This window comes from Pseudophryne corroboree, chromosome 7 (assembly GCF_028390025.1).
Source record: "Pseudophryne corroboree isolate aPseCor3 chromosome 7, aPseCor3.hap2, whole genome shotgun sequence".
NCBI classification, from domain to species: domain Eukaryota; kingdom Metazoa; phylum Chordata; class Amphibia; order Anura; family Myobatrachidae; genus Pseudophryne; species Pseudophryne corroboree.
This window is the reverse complement of record NC_086450.1, coordinates 358852386-358870333: the sequence shown is the minus strand read 5'-3', so window position 1 is coordinate 358870333 and position 17948 is coordinate 358852386. Positions and strand designations below refer to the sequence as shown.

Sequence of the window (17948 nt, the reverse complement as noted above, 5' to 3'; positions counted from 1 at the left end):
TTCCTCCCTCCAGGACTGGCAAACCGGGCTGCGATTGGCTGAGTGCTGGCTTAGGTAGCCACTCCCTGCCTAGCCAGCTTCTCTGGACTGCAGCTGATACAGTCCATAGAAGATGACAGTTTGCGCATGCGCACTCCAGTAACCGCTTTTGCACATGCACCGGGTCCTGGCGCCTTTCAGTTCTATTGCGCAGGCACCGGGACACGGTAGTAAGACTGTCCTCATAGCGGCAGCCACTCTACCTAAAAATGGTAGGAGCTGCTGCTACTGGTCATGAGTTCAATTAATAACCAAAGCACTACCTGTGTGGAATTTTTAGGTTTTACATACAGACTTACGCAGTGTACAGTATATGTGATCTGTTGTACTCTTGGTAACCACACTGACTGCTAGGTACACTCCTGGGTGTCCTCCTTTCAGTATCCATGACTGAGATGACTACTTTGGTATACATGCAAATGTTTCCGTATACATCCAGCCTCAATACACCATACAGTACGAGATGCACTATGACACTTGTATATTGTGTGTGACTGAGTCTTTATACAGAGCACAACAAAATTTGTATTGGAAAAAAAGCTGCGGCTGCTACATTGTAGCACTTTGTGTACAGATTGTAGCACTTTGTGTTCATATCAGCAAACTGCAAATTACCAGTTACCTCAATTCCATACAGGACCAGTGGCGTATCTTTAATGGATACAAAGTATGTGGTGCCCACGGGCCCTTGGGTCCAGGGGGCCCACAGTTTTCTTGCATGCTTACCCCATTTTGCACGCACAGGTCTCTAGGGAAATAGCGCCGTTGTTTTGTGCACGCGGCATAAGAAAATCACCGGGAAACTGGGCGCAAAGCCATTTCCCCAGAGACCTGCATAAATTTGCAGCGCTCCGCTTTGTATAATGCCCACATGAACCATCGGGTTCATATATGTGTGTGTAAATCTGGCTCTAATACTAGCCAACCATTAACCTCACCGCATGTCACTGCCGGATGGAGACTGCACATGGGTCCCCTCCTCTCTTAGGGGGTAATTCAGAGTTGATCGTAGATGTGCGGGGTGACGCCCAGCACAGGGCTAGACCGCCCCGGATGTCAGGCCCTACCCCCCCGTACAGGTACAAAAGTATGCTGGTGAGTAGCTCCCTGCCAGCGCAGCTCCTGTGCTCTGGCAGGGAGCTACTGGCCACACAGCGGCTGCATGTGATGTCACGCAGCTGCCGTGGCCCACCCAACCAATGGTACGGACATGCCTCCGTTGTCCGGACCACGGCCACTCCAGCCCCGCGACTGCCTCTGCCTGTCGAAGAGAGAGAAAGAGAGAGAGAAGACAACTAAAGGTTTAGAAAACAATATTATCAATTTGGCGATTATGTAAAAGAAAATAAGCCAGGTACTGAATGTAAATGTGTTCTGTATCTCAAGACAATTACATTTTACACATTTGTCATTTACTTACTTCGCTGACACTGATTTTCCTAATTTCATCCAGTGGGAGATGTACCATGAATTTGCCTAAGATCCAGAGGCTCTCTGCAGTCACCCATGACGTGGATCCGTTGACTTCTGCGCACATATAAGGGCATTCATTTAATATATAACAGAGTACTCTTTGCATGAGATATAGGGGGTCATTTCGAGTTGATCGCTCACTGCCGATTTTCGGAGCGCATCGATCAGGTAAAAAAAATGGCAAAACTGCGGATGCGTATGTGCCGCAGTGCACACGTGCGTCGTACAGGCACAAAGAGCATCACTGTTGTGCACTGGATCTAGCAAAGATTCCATTTGCACAGCCGATCACAAGGAGATTGACAGGAAGAGGGCGTTTATGGGTGTCAGCTGACCGTTTTCTGGGAGTGTTTGGGAAAACACAGGCGTGTCCAGGCGTTTGCATGGCGGGTATCTGACGTCAATTCCGGGACCTTTGTCGCAGCAATCATCGCACAGAATAAAGTAACTACAGGGCTGGTCTTGTTTTGCACAAAATGTTTTTGTACCGATCGGCTGCACAGGTGTTCGCACTCTTGCAAAGCGAAAATACACTCCCGCGTGGGCGACGACTATGCGTTTGCACAGCTGCTAAAAGTAGCTAGCGAGCAATCAACTCGGAATGACCCCCATAGGGCAGTTATGTAAAGTTGACAGTTCTGAATAAATGTAGGGTAAAATAAATGATTTGGTTACAATAAAACCTTCCATTGATGCCTGTTAAATAATTATACTTTATTAATTAGAAGCATTTAATTAGTGTGGGAATTGCACATAAAAATTAACCCTCTGTCAACCCTACAGTGTTATATCCCATTCCCTAAGGCAGGCATGTCCAAACTGCGGCCCTCCAGCTGTTGAGAAACTACACATCCCAGCATGCCCTGACACAGCTTTAGCATTCTCTGACAGCAAAACTGTGTCAGGGCATGCTGGGATATGTAGTTTCACAACAGCTGGTGTGCCGCAGTTTGGACATGCCTGCCCTAAGGTGTCTATTCAACAAGGCGAATGGGTGGGTTGGGTTTGTGTGACCACCGGTCACCATACCGATGCAGGATCCCGGCTTTTAGATGGCCAGATGGGGGCGAGTGCAACGAAACCCTTTGTGGCCTCGCTGCGCTCGCCATTCCCACTCTGTGGAAATAGTCCCTGTTGGTCGGCTGCTTGGAGTGAATTTTTCATGTCAGGTGTACTGTTTTGTCATTTTGGTTTAATAAATGACATTGATGATAATGTTTGCATCACAGTGATTGTTTATTACGTGGTAATTTTTTAAATACATCTTCTGTCTCCATTTAGTACCTTGTAGTGTGGATCACTTTTTGTGTGCTCTTGCTTAATGTAATTCCCAAGCTTGTAAGGGAAGGACACAGAATCGGACTTTGGGGGTCATTCCGACCCGTTCACACGCATCGGTTTGTCGCTGCGGTGCGAACGGGTCTGTAATGCACATGCGTGGCGGCCGCACTGCGCACACGCATCGTTGCCCGGTTGTTACGTCGCGGACAACAAAGAAAGCGGTTGCAGAGGCAACCGCAAGAAGATTGACAGAAAGAAGGCATTCCTGGGCGTCACCGGACCGTCACCTGCACAAGCGATCGCAGCCCTGCAAAGCTAAAATACACTCCCCCGTAGGCGTGGACTAGGTGATCGCAGCAGCAGCAAAAAGTTGCTGGCTGCGATCAACTCGGAATGACCACCTTTATCGTATTACAATACAGCAAGCTACCCACTCCAAGTGCACTGTGTTAGGGACATACTGTACTCAGTGGCGCACCCAGGGGGGGGGTTTCCGAGTACCCAGAAACCCCCCTCCACTAAAAAAAAAAAAAAAAAAAAAATTTTTTTTTTTTTTTTTTTAGCTGCATGAGTATTATTAATGACTGTCTAGCGCCCTCTGCAGCCTGCTGTCTTCCTGGTGGCACTTGCAAGTGCAATAAAAGTTTACTTTATTTTAATTATAGTACATATATATTCATGTGCCTACATATATACACATGTATATACATACATACATACATACATACATACATATATATAAACACACACACACACACACACACATATGATATATATATATATATATATACGTGTATATATATGTGTACTGTATGTGTGTGTGTATATATATATATATATATTTATATATATGTATGCATGTTTAATATGCTATGTATATGTGTATATGGGTTCACTACGATCTCCCGGCGGCCGGCCTCCCAGTGACCAGCATACCAGCGCCGGGAGGCCGGCCGCCGGCTTACCAACAGTGTGGCGAGCACAAATGAGCCCCTTGCGGGCTCGCTGCGCTCGCCACGCTACGCGCGCCACACTATTCTATTCTCCCTCCAGGGGGGTCGTGGACCCCCACGAGGGAGAATAAGTGTCGGTATGCCGGCGGTCAGGCTCCCGGCGCCGGTATGCTGGTCGCCGGGAGCCCGACCGCCGGCATACTGAAGACCACCCGTGTATATGTATGTGTGTGTGTATGTATATATATATATATATATATGTGTGTGTGTGTGTAGATATATGTATATATATATATGTAGAAGAGTCAGAACAAACAAATGTCCAAGACAGGACATGGCACTCCAGAACTTTAGTATAAATGATTTTAATGCATCCACTTAATCAACGACCTGCATCACTCCAACAGCCAGTGGTGCAGTGTAAACTGTGGCATAATGGCACAAGCATATATATGTGTAGATATATATATATATATATATATATATATACACACACACACACACACACACACAGACACACTAGTTTTACGGACCCAGCATATACTGGGTCACCTCAGTCCCCACCCCCGTGATTGGCTCCGCCCAGTTCTGGAAACCCCCCCATGCAAATCCTGCGTTTGCCACTGGTACTTGCTGTACTTAGTATATTTGGAAAAAGAGATACCTCTCAATCATGGTCCTTGGGAGACCTACAGGTTTTCTTTCAAACTACTTTTATTTTGTAGGGTTCTTAATCATTTAAACAGGAGTACATTGCTATTTTATGCAAGTTTATTGTTATGCTGTTTTTTTTTAATAGTCTATAGATGGTGCTGTTTGCCATAAAGAAAGCCTTTGCAGTATAACACACCTGCCCTAATTACACACTGTACTCAATGTGCAGTGCATGCAGGGGCTCTCAACATAAGGGGGGATGGGGCTTACTAAAGATGGTTAGCCTTGAACTTCAACGCTCTGAGCTATTCGATTAAAAAGCTGTTTCCTCCAATGGAAAATCCATTGCTAACGCGCATTAATCCATAGGTTCCGGGGTACAGTGCATGTGCAATGTGTTAATGCACTCACGACAGTAAGGACAAAAAGGTCAGACTTACCATGGATTTCTGTTTGCACCCTCTCGCACCTCAGGAGGGTGCAAGCAGAAATTCACGTAAGTGCAAACCGCAGGCTACAACTGAATAGTTCACTGAGCTCACCTTCGGACACCTGCGTTCTGGTTTGACAGGGGTACCGCTCTAGTCAAACTCCCCACCTGCCACAGTAAGCCCTGTGGCTAATTGAATATGCCCTAAGACTGGGTACACACTAGAACGATATACTGTTCGTTCATGCAACAAACGATATATCGGTAGCAGGTCAGCATGTGTGTACACCCGATATGTCTGTGAACTACAGTACATTATTTAAAGGCATATCGTATCGGCCCTTTCAGTTATTTCGTCATGTCTGGCTGTGTGTGTGGGTAATCCGCTGACCACCTTCAAACTGGATACAGGGACTGACATTAAAGTTGTGACGCCAGCACAGACATATCAAGTTGGGAATTAGTAAGTGTGTATGCTTTCATAATCGGCCGCTCTGAACACGACAGGCAGTTGGCTGATTTGTCTGTGCAGTGTGTACCCAGCCATTCGTAAATACCACCAGCAGGTCATGTTTTGGGGATTTCTTTATTCATGCACAGATGATTTCATCTGTTTTGCTGGGTCAGAAATTATCCCACCAGCTTCCAGGGACAGAATTTCTCAAAACATAATCTGTAGGGAAAACTTCAGGGTTGATGTTCAGAGTATGTGGTCTGCAAGTCAATGGGCATAATGTTGACAATACAAAGTTGGCAGTTACAATGTCCACATTGCTGAAATGTCGACAGCTAACAAGTTGACATCTGCAAAATCTCAATATTCATGGCTTCAACACAGTAAATATTCGCCTTAAGGAAGAACTACTGCAAACAGTTTGAAATGTGTTAGATAACCAAACTGGACCCTGATGTCCTAAGGCAGCCACTCGCAGCCGCATTCCGGGTCGCCCGACCCCTGCTGGCTGCTCCCGGCACTTCCATTACACCCCTGGCAATGAGCATTATGCCCTGGCAATGAGCATTACACCCCTGACAACAAGCGTTACACCCCTGGCAACAAACATTACACCCCTGGTAACAAGACCCCTGGCAACAAACATTACGCCCCTGACAACAAGAATTCCACCCCTAGCAAAAAGACCCCTGGCAATAAACAATACAACCCTGGCAACAAAACCCCTGGCAACGAGCATAACAACCAGAGCATTGCACCCCTAGCAATGAGCATGACACCCAGAACATTACACCCCTGGCAACAAGACCTAAGGCAATGAGCATGACACTCAGAGCATTACACCCCTGGCAACAAGACCCCTGGCAACGAGCATGACACCCAGAGCATTACACCCCTGGCAACAAGACCCCTGGCAACGAGCATGACACCCAGAGCATTACACCCCTAGCAACAAGCATGACACCCAGAGCATTACACCGCTGGCAACAAGCATGACACCCAGAGCATGAAACCCCTGGCAATGAATGTGGAACCCCTGACAATGAGCATGAAACCTCTGACAACAAGCATTTGACCCCTGGCAATGAGCAAGTAATTAGAAGCCTTACTGTGGGGCATAATGTGTAATGGGCATTACAGTATGTTGCATAATGTATCATGGGCATTGTGGTGAGAGGCATAATCAAGCAAGGGCATTGCAGTAGGAGGCATAGGGGTATATGCAATTGCGGTCGAATTGCCGCGAAAGTCGAAAAATGGGGCATTTTCAACAAAAAAAAACATGTCGAATTGGATTCGACAATGCAATACAGTACTTTTCGTCAAAATACCTGCTGTTTCAGATTCGACTTTTTGTAAATCGACATTTTCAAAATTCGACATGTCTGCAATGGTAAAAATGCGGCTTTTCAACAAAAGTATATTCAATTGAAGATTGTCGATTCGACAACAGTGGTTTTCAACAGTAATTTCGTCAATTTCATTCCGCCTCACTTTGCTGGCGGAATCTAATAAAAATGTTTAAAAACATGTTTTTTTGTGTGTTTTTTTTATTGCTAATAGCATATCGATTTTTATTAGAAGGGATTATGTAATTGGATTGTCTATCTTTGACTCACAAGTATTTTTTAATAGATTTTTTAAAAGAATATTTTTTTCTTCACTCTGCTGAGGGGAATGTACCCATGCTTCAACAGTTTTACCCAGGATACATTTCTGCAAAACCACTCAAGTATTAGACCAGTTTACCCCACTCCACCATGGATGTCCTACTTGTGATGTGGACCTGAACCACCGCCAAGTTAGAGTCACTCTTTCAGGTGAGATGTATTGGCCAAAACTCCATCTTGTCTAAGTAACCATTGTGTATATGCGCAGTGTTGCTGGGACCTTTTGTTCTTTCCCAGGGTGGAGGAAACACTCTCAAATTACCTCCTTATTGTCTTCCGCAGGTCTTGTGGAGTATCCTTCCCGATTTGCAGGAACCAGCGTGGATAAAGGGACCGGACAGTTCCCCTGCTGTACCATGGGTGACCTACTTGGGATGTGGACCTGAACCTCCGCCATGTTGCAGACACCCCCCCCCCCCCCCCTCAGGTGAGATGTATTGCCCAAAACTCCCTCTTGTCTAAAAGTAACCCAGGCATGTCCCAACTGCGGCCCTCCGGCATTTGCAAAACTGCATATCCAATCATGCTCTGACACAGCAATGCTTACGCTGTGTCAGGGCATGCTTGGATGTGTAGTTTCTCAAGTGCCGGAGGGTTGCATTTGGGACAAAGGCCAATGTAACCTGCTTGTGTTAAGTGTTGCTTGTACCTTGTCTTTGGATAACACCATACTATTCTCTTCCACAGGTCTTGCGGAGTATCCTTCCCAAGGTTCAGGAACCAGCGTGGATGTCAAGGGACAAGACAGTTCCCCTGCTGTACCATGGGTAACCTACCACAATACCACTGTATCTCTGAAATGCCCTATTTTACATTTTATGAACTAATAATTTAAAGAAAAACCACACAAAACCGTTAATTTTAAAGATTTATCGAAGAATTAAAATTATTTTTTTTTAATCAAAAAAATAAAATGTAATAAAAACAAAAAAAGTAGTGTGTTCTTCTTTACATTCTTTTCTTGTGTAGAGATCTGTGAAATAAAAAAAAAATCCATATTAAGTAAAGACACTATTGATGTCATGTTCATTTTTTTCCCAAGAACATTTGTGGAACCACACAGCCCAGCACGACCCATTGCTGGACTGTGTTGTTCCCCAAGTGCAGGCGGTCCAAAGTGGCAGAGTGGTGTCAGTGGTCAGCACTTTGACACGCCTGCACTTGGGGAACCACACAGCCCAGCATGACCCATTGCTGGATGTTCCCCAAGTGCAGGCGGTCCAAAGTGGCAGAGTGGTGTCAGTGGTCAGCACTTTGACACGCCTGCACTTGGGGAACCACACAGCCCAGCATGACCCATTGCTGGACTGTGTTGTTCCCCAAGTGCAGGCGGTCCAAAGTGGCAGAGTGGTGTCAGTGGTCAGCACTTTGACACGCCTGCACTTGGGGAACCACACAGCCCAGCATGACCCATTGCTGGACTGTGTTGTTCCCCAAGTGCAGGTGGTCCAAAGTGGCAGAGTGTTGTCAGTGGTCAGCACTTTGGACCGCCTGCACTTGGGGAACCACACAGCCCAGCATGACCCATTGCTGGACTGTGTTGTTCCCCAAGTGCAGGCGGTCCAAAGTTTCTTGAATATATACATTGAAACATGACTTTACTCACCTTGGCACGCATAACACAAACTACGCAGTCCACTTCAATTTTCCACCCAATCCTAGGAAGAAGCCAAAAATAAACACTAGTGAATAGTAAATTCACACAAAAGTGAAAGCCTATTTTACACCAATACAAAAAGGATTTAAAAAAATAAATAAATAAGTGGTATCAGAATAGCTCTTTGGCCCATCATACATGTAACCACAAGGAGCTTTCATCAGTTACCACACGCATAGACATAAAGCTCCTTGGTAGTATCTGGTCGGGGGTGGGCGAGCCCAACACACATATAACACAATATTAAGAAAAAAAACAAACTAATGGGAGGGAGGGGGAGAAAGGGAAACATGAAAAACATGAGTAAATAATAAAACAATACGACTGGGCTTATGGTGGTTGTTGGCCATCCGGATCCTCTTCTTCCTCTTGATGTGGCGTCAATGCCCTGGGCGGCTGTGGGGTGTGTTGAATTGGCCTCGGTGGCCGTGCTGGTGTAGACCTGGCGGCCAGTGGTGGAGGCATCTGGTAGGGGTGGTACATCCCTGTATATCCTTGGTACAGCTGTGACCGTCCATACCAGGATCGTGGTGGAGCAAGGGCAGGAGGCGTCAGTGTGGCTTGTGGTGGCGGATGTGGTGGTTCACCAGCGTGTTGTTGAGCTAGCTCTGGGAGCTTATCATAGAACATCTGTAGCGTTGTTGCGATGATCTGTTGGCTGGATGCAGAATGTCGATGGCTCTCCGACATGTTGTCAACGCTGTGTGCCAGGCATGATGTGTTATCCACCAGCCGGTTGATGGATGTGGCCAGAACGTGAAGGATGTCCATAGTCTCCCTGTGATCTTCTCGCCTGGTCTTTTGCATTTCTGCCGTGCTGTCGGCAAGAGCCTTTTGCATGTCAACCAAACCGTTTACCATCTTATCCATAGCCTTCTCAATGGCGTCCAGTCTGGTTCCAACGACAACCCGAAAACTATCCTGGCTGACATTCATCTCTGCTGCCAGGGTGTGTACCCTCTGAACATTTGAGGGATCCTGTCCTTGCTGGACGTCTGCCACCAATTGCATTTGTGAAGCTGAAAAGAAAATTAGAAATTAGTATACACATTCATACATTTGTTTGAAGGTTCACAATTTGATAAATACTCACACAGGGATGTAGAAACAGCGGACTGCTGCACTTCCACCTCGTCGTCCGACAAATCCTGTAGGAGATCCGGCCTGAAGAAGGGACCAATCCCCGACGCAAGTCCGCTGCTGGTCCGTGGCACCTCTGTTTGCAAAAGAAAATATAAAGTTAATAAACTATACAAAAATGGTGAAACCCCCCCCCCCCCCCCCAAAAATAAAATAAAATAAAAATAAAATAAAAACCTTCTCCATCCGGTGGTGCCGCTGCTCCAGGAGCTTCGCTTGTCCTCAATTCTGGAGACTTTTCAAGGGTATGGCTGGATACGTCTGCATGGCTGTCTTCCAACCCAAGAAAAGTCTCGTCCGTTAACCCTGTAGACTCAAACAGTTCGGGTGATGGGTCCACAAGGGTAGTGTCTTGTTGAGGCTCTTCGGTCACAGTCCCAGAGCTCCTGGAGAGATGACGAGCTGGTGATGGCCTGCGCGCAGGAGATGTAGTTTGGCGCCCAGCTGGTGGTGTGGTCGCCGACGGTGTCTGGCGCGCAGGTGACGTTTTGCGTGCTGATGTCTGGCACACAGGTGGTGGTCTGCGCGCTGACGATGTCTGGCGCGCAGGTGACATTTTGCGCGCTGACGATGTGTGGCGCGCAGGTGATGATCTGCGCGCTGCTGATGCTTGCTGCGCAGGTGATGGTCCGCGCGCTGCTGCCGATGCCTGCTGCGCAGGTGATGGTCCGCGCGCTGGCGATGTCCTGCGCGCAGGTGATGTCCTCTGGGCAGGCGTGTCTGGGGGAAAAAGAACAAACACATTAGCAAATAAAAAAAATAAAAAAAAAAGATTAGTGCAGCTCATCTGAATGTATTCTTACCATCAGGCCTCCTTTTGGACTGCTTGTCTCCTGCCGTCTTCCGTCTTCTGGGCGGTTCTTCCTCCTCGGGAAAGCCAGCAGGACGGCTAGAGTCCACACCTCCGCGAACTCCTTAGACCATGACAGGGTTCATGCGCCTTTTATTAACGTTCTCCCAGGGTAGCCACTTCAGATTGAGAGCCGGACCACCTCCCGTAGCTGTCTCATGTCGGCGCTGATTTCCCATCTTCTTTTTGGTCTGTCTGCGGCAATCACTGTACCGCTTCATGCAGTTTCTGGTGCTCCGGCAGTTTCCAGATACTGCAGTGACTTGTCTCGCGATGGCATCCCAGATGTTTCGCTTGGTCTTAGCTGCTGTGGTCTGTGCCCTTGGTCCATACAGAACGTCGTAGGACCTGTCGACGCCATCCACTAGGTCACAGTTTTCCGCCTCAGTGTATCTGGGTCCACGCGGCTTCTTCCCTGGCAGTGCGCAAAGATACCTGTAGGTGTGCATGGCAGTGCGCAAACTAGGGTGTGTCAAGTTGGATGCTATTGTGTCTGCAGGTGTTGTCAGTATTTACCTGTGTAGGCCTTTTCTTTTTGTTTTGCTTCTGTCTTTGGTCCCTTGACGACCGCGGCTGGTCACTGCATGCAGGGCCGGTGCAAGGTTTCTGAGCACCCTAGGCAAACCATCTGCTTACTGCCACCCCCCACCCCCTCCTTCTCCACCCCCCCTCCCTTCCCCACACACACCCCAATACCAACTGTCCAGTCCCCCAGATGTAAAGTTGGCTTCCTACAAGTTTCACAGCCATTGTCATCCTCCTCGGATAGGGAGAGGAGAGTGGGTCTGCCCCATCAGGGGCCACTGCTTAAAGCTGCCTAAGGAAAGCGCCGGATCTGTGTACAGTATATATACTCAGCGTAATAAACGCAGTAGACAGATTACAAGGTAACCTGAGGATAGTGGTAAAGCACTGAAACGTTGTTGTAATCTGTCTACTGTGTTTATTACGCCGAGTGCCAAACCTTTGACGTATATGGAATTGTGCAGCATCAGCGGCTATTCTTTCTATTATTGGAGTGCAGGACCTTTGGAACTATATATATATATATATATATATTTTATATATATAATATATATAATATATACATATACACACTATTGAAGAAAGGAACAGCGGCACTCTGAGTCTTTATGAGGAGTCACATGTATAAAAAAAAAATCAAATAGCCACCTGCGAGTCGGCGCAGGTCTCACTGGAGGCAAGCGGGTCACAGTGTGCGGCAGGTTACACGCCGACAGCGACGGCAGTGGCACAGGATACCCCACCCAGGTGCAGCTGACGGCTAGCTGTCAGCTGCAGTCATCGTGAACAGCGGCAGTGGGGGAGAGGCAGCGGGTAAGGTGCGGGAGCCCAATTGGCGCGTGCGGGGGGGGGGACTGTTGACAAGATGCAGGAGGAGGGGAAGGCAGTGGGTAACATGCGGGAGCCCAATTGCGCGGGGGGGCTGGTCAAAAGATGCCGGAGGGGGGGTACTCGGGGAGGCAGCAGGTAACATTCGGGAGCAGAGGCATAATTGCGCGCGCAGCGGGGAGGTCCGGGGGAAGCGAGCGGGTAACAAGATGCGCCACCTGAGCAGGTGACTGATTCGGGAGCCCAATCTCAGGGGGGATGGAGTGCCGGAGCGGGCATCATGTGGGAGCCAATCGCGGGGGGAGCTGCAGTGTCAGCTTGTAATTTGTGGGACTTGGGAGCACATGCGAACTGCGGCAGCAGCCTGAATATAGCTGTGCCGGGTGTTGCTATCGCGGAAGTGTGGGGCGGCAGATTGCAGGAACAAGACTCACAGTAACTGACGTTCAACAAAGACAGACTTGCTGGGAGCGCCCACAACATCCTTCGCTGCTTCTCGTTTCTGAAAGAATAGGAGGCAGTGGCAAACGCAGGATTTTGTAAGGGGGGTTTCCAAATAATCGGGGCAGCCAGATGCCGGGCAGAAAAGTGTGGGTGGGGGGGGGCAGAGAGAGGGGGGCAGTCAGAATATGGGAAGAGAGATGGGGGTGGACGGTAGTACAGTGTCCACACAGACTTAACCGTTTATGCTATCCTTTCCCAATTGTCAATATAGAATGTTATTATTATTATCACAAGAGAGGTGCACCCAGGAATAGAATGTTTATATATGTAAACAGAAAGAGGGCAAGTATTCCTTAACGCGGCACTCACGGATCACTTGTATTCTTCTATACAACTATAAGTCACTCCTAGTAGGAGTGACCACTGATTTTTAAAATATAACTTTTATTATATATATTTAAGACGGCAAAATATACACAAAACATAAAACAGTGACAAAATGTGCAAATTAAATTAAATTGATAAAGAAAAGATGTTACAAATTAATTTCACTGTTAAGGGCCCTACACACTTTGCAATATGCCTCCAAGCTGCCCGACTGCGGATACGGCCGACGGGCGACCCGGTGGTGGTGGGGGGATAGTGACGGGGGAGTGAAGTTTCTTCACTTCCCCGTCACCCAGCTCCATAGCAGTGCAGGCAAATATGGACGATCTTTTACACCGCACAGCAACACGGGTTATGCACGTTCATGTGTAATAACCCGTGTTATATGCTGATAGTGTAAAAAGGGTATTTTTTTACTCTAGAGGGAATAAATCATGAACTACCCTCTAAAGTTATAACTGTGTACTATTATGTTTCTCTAAGTTTATCCATATGTTGCAAACTGCTAGTTAAATTGAGTCATGAGCCACACTCCACAGTTCTAGTTACTTGTTACTGTAACAGAAAGAGGGGGACACAAATACTGGGTAGAAGGGTGGAGGTGGGGACAGATGCTAGGCAGAGAGAAGGGGCAGACAGATTCTGGCCAGAGAGAGGTGGTGGACAGATGGTGGCCAGACAGGGGGACACAGATGGTGGGCAGAGAGGGGAGACAGATGCTGGGCAGAGAGGGGGAGGCAGCTGGTGAGCAGAGAAGGGTGACACGCACATGGTGGGCAAAGAGGGGGAGACAGATGCTGGGCAGAGGGGGGAGACAGATAGTGGGCAGAGAGTAGGGGGAGATGATGGTAGGTAGAGAGTGGGGACAGATGCTGGACAGAGAAAGGGGAGAGACAGATGGTGGGCAGAGAGTATGGGGAGACAGATGGTGGGCAGAGAGAGGGGGGAGACAGATGGTGGGGAGAGAGTGGGAACAGATGCTGGGCAGAGAAGGGGTGGCAGATGGTGGGCAGAGAGAGGGCGGGACAGATGGTGGGCAGAGAGAGGGGGGAGATAGGTGGTGGGCAGAGAGGGGCTGGCAGATGGTGGGCAGAGAAGAGTGGCAGATGGTGGGCAGAGAGGGGGACACAGATGGTGGGCAAAGAGGGGGGGACAGATGGTGGGCAGAGAGGGGGGACAGATGCTGGGCAGAGAGAGGGGGAGGCAGCTGGTGGGCAGAGAAGGGGGGAACACACATGGTGGGCAGAGAGAGGGGTGGCAGATGCTGGGCAAAGAGAGGGGGAGGCAGCTGGTGGGCAGAGAAGGGGGACACACACATGGTGGGCAGAGAGAGGGGTGGCAGATGGTGAGCAGACAGGGGGACACAGATGGTGGGCAGAGTGGGGGACACAGATGGTGGGCAGAGTGGGGGGGAGATAGATGGTGGGCAGAGAGGGGGGACAGATGCTGGGCAAAGAGGGGGAGGCAGCTAGTGGGCAGAGAAGGGGGGGAACACACATGGTGGGCAGAGAGGGGGGACAGATGCTGGGCAAAGAGAGGGGGAGGCAGCTGGTGGGCAGAGAAGGGGGGGGACACACATGGTGGGCAGAGAGAGGGGTGGCAGATGGTGAGCAGACAGGGGGACACAGATGGTGGGCAGAGGATATAGAGAGACAGTGACAGAAGCAGTGAAAAGAGGGTTGCAGCTATAGGCAGGAGCTATGGGAATATGAGCATTAACCGTGGGGACAGAGGAGGCAGGCTGATTACTCACAGATGGGGACCATGCCGAGAGATCCTCGATGTTCCAGGGGTAAGGAAAGCAGGTCACGTGTCAGTCTTGTCCATTCAGAGGCTCTTCTAATCAGCATGTGCCGAGCTCTTCCAATCAGAGCTCAGCACATGCTCTTCTGATCCCTGTACAGACTCATAGATAGGGAGAGACTCGGCACCAGTGAGTGAGAGATATGCATTTGCAGGGATTTCCCTGCTGCCGCTGCTGCTGCCTTAGAATGAATTGTAGCAGAGGGCTCCGGAATGCACCTGATTTCCCCTCTCCCACAGGTCATAAACTAGCCGCTACCAGGTCATTGTGAGAAATAAAAGACAGCTTTCTTTTTTTTTTTTTAAATAAGACCCTAAAAAACTACATGCAGACAGCCAATTGGGTGTTTGCCTGTATTGCTGTGTCAGGTTCCGGCACTGGTCCCGGCGTGCACTGGCCCTCCCTCTGGCCCTGTTTGGTCACTCCATGCTCCTCACCTCAAATCCGATAGTGTCTAGTTTACCTCCCCATGCTGAGAACTCGGCTTCCTGAGAGGAGCTGCGCGGTGCGCTCCTGCTTCAGCGTCCTTTACATGCAGCCAGCCGCCAGCCTTCCACTGTCACTGTACATGTAAGGAGGAGGCAGCTGCTGCAGACGGGCCATAACGCAGCTGGAGCTACGGACTGTGTTTAAAAAAAATAAAAATCGGTCATTCGTTGTTTCATTCACTGTGCAGTGCTGTGCCGCCCTCCAGTGGTCTCCGCCCATAGGCAGCTGCCTAAAGCTGCCTAGTGGTAGCGCCGGCCCTGACTGCATGCCTGGTCGGTCGTATCCTCCTCCTGGGTCGGCTCCCACTCCTCATTGCTGTGCAGGGAAAGTTCTTCTGAGGGGTGGGGGGAAGGGGGGGGGATCAGGGCCGCTTGTCCCTGTACATCTCTGTTGTAAAAAGAAAAAAATTTTTTTTTACAAATTTCACACACATTGCATAATTACATGCAACCACACGTCATGCTGCTGGGACCCCAGTGCTCAAGCAGGACCAAACACCACCAAAAAAAAATGAAAAATTGAAAAAAACCTCAGCCAAACAAGCCAAAACCCCCGTACAAGCATCCCTGCATATGCTGGACTAGTGCTAAAAAAGGAGCAAAAAAACATGTTTTGGAAACAAACTACAGCACGTCGGCCACATGGCATATACCGACACAGTCAAAGTCAGCCTAAACAAGGCCAAAATTACTTCCAGCATGTGCAGGGATGCACCAGTGCTAAAATAGGAGCAAAAAAACATGTTTTGGGAACAAACAACGACACATGTCGGCCACATGGCAGAAACCGACACTCTAAAATCACCCCAAAACAAGCCAAAAAGCATCCCTGCACATGCTGGAGGTCAACCAGTGCTAAAGTAGGAGCAAAAAACATGTTTTGGAAACAATCTACACCACATGTCGGCCACATGGCAGATACCGACACAGTCAAAGTCAGCCCAAACAAGGCCAAAATTACCTCCAGCATGTGCAGGGATGCACCAGTGCTGAAATAGGAGCAAAAAAAACATGTTTTGGAAACAAACAGTGACACATGTCGGCCACATGGCAGAAACCGACACACTCTAAAATCACCCCAAAACAAGCCAAAAAGCATCCCTGCACATGCTGGAGGTCAACCAGTGCTAAAGCAGGAGCAAAAAACATGTTTTGGAAACAATCTACACCACATGTCGGCCACATGGCTGATACAAACACGATGAAAATCACCCCAAACAAGCCAAAAAGTACCTCCAGCATGTTCAGGGATGCACCAGTGCTAAAATAGGATCCAAAAAACATGTTTTGGAAACAAACGACATCACCTGTCGACCACATGGTGGATACCGACACGGTCTAAAATCACCCCAAACAAGCCAAAAATCATTGCTGCACATGCTGGAGGTACACCAATGCAAAAGCATGACCCAAAAAACATTTTATGAAAAAAACAAAACGTGAAAAACTACCCCCAAACACAAAACTAAAAAAAAAAAAACATGCAGCAATACAAGCAGGAGATACACATACCTGCACACATATACATATCCCAAACACCCCAAAGCAACGCCACATGTACACCTCATGACACCCCCCCACTACACAGACACATACATACAACGCCAGACCACATGTGGTACTTACCTATAAATGTAGAAATCGCTCCAAAAACGACTCTCCTACGGGGTAACAGGTCTCCTGTCCGTCCTGGATTAAAGCCTGCTGGGTGTCCAAACAATACCACAGCAAACAATACCAATTTGCTAGCTCTGCAGCACCTCCACCTCACTCTGCAGGTTCACAAAATGGCTGCTGAGCACGCAGCAAACAAGCCCATATAAAGGGCTGAAAACGGCGGGAAGTCGAATCCAGAACACCCCCTACTCGACGATTGGTCCGTTATTCGACAAGGGGAGTGTCGAATGCGTTTTGTATTGAATATGTCGAATTCATGGTCCCGGGTGGAGGGTTTCGGCTGTCGAGTTCAGTCGAATCCTAAAACGGACGAAAAAAAGACGCAATTCGGCCAGAGTTGCATATACCCCATAATGTGTAATGAGCATTAGGGTATGTGGCATAATGTGTCACAGGCATTCTGGTGTGTTGCATAATGTATCACAGGCATTGCAGTGTGTGGCCAGGGCCGGCTCTACCATTAGGCAGCTTTAGGCGGCTGCCTAGGGGCGCCAGCTCCTGGAGGGCGCCACTGAATTCATCTAGCTGAAAACTGAAGGATGACTCTGTATCAGGGTTGCCTACCCTCCCGCATCCTGCGGGAGCCTCCCGTTTCGGCCATAAATCTCCTGGTGCCCTGCTTTATAGGTCAATTCTCCCGGATTCTTCAGATTCTGTCAGGGGTGACACTAAGGAGTTTCTTTGTAAGAACAGTGATTTGCTGTAGCTGCTGAGGAATTGCTGCTGACGGCTCTCTTTACCCCCCTTGTGTAACCCCTGAGAGAGTGACAGCAGTGCCTGATCACACACTCCTCTTATCTGTGCTGGAGTGCACTGACCCATAGGGTGCCTCTGCTGCTGCTGGTGTAAGAATTGTTGTTAGTAATCTTTCTGTAGTTAAACACATTTGTTTAATTAGAGTATCTGGTGTCTGTAATGATTTGGTTAATGCTGTAATGGAATGGAAAATAGCACATCCAATAAATATAGGTACAAGACGCAGACAATCCAGTGTTCACAATAAAAATAACATCTACTACACCAAAATAATTATTTACGTATATGTTTAGGGATAAATTCACACACAGTCAACTTGCATTTGTAATTGATTGCATACAGTAGGCATCACATTTACCATGCATATTGTGCTGAGTGAGAAGAAAAGAAATATCAAAGCGAAAACATATTGCAAATAAGAAACCCCGTATTTCAGGC

At 48.3% G+C, this 17948-nt stretch overlaps 1 protein-coding gene across 1 annotated transcript in view; it reads right to left on the bottom strand.

Moving 5' to 3' along the window:
* Positions 1–17948, bottom strand: part of OTOA (otoancorin) — a 367382-nt gene that overhangs the window by 174714 nt on the left and 174720 nt on the right. Inside the window, exon 11 of the mRNA XM_063934462.1 lies at positions 1460–1566. Coding sequence (XP_063790532.1) covers positions 1460–1566 — 107 coding nt within the window. The remainder of the gene's footprint in view (positions 1–1459; positions 1567–17948) is intronic.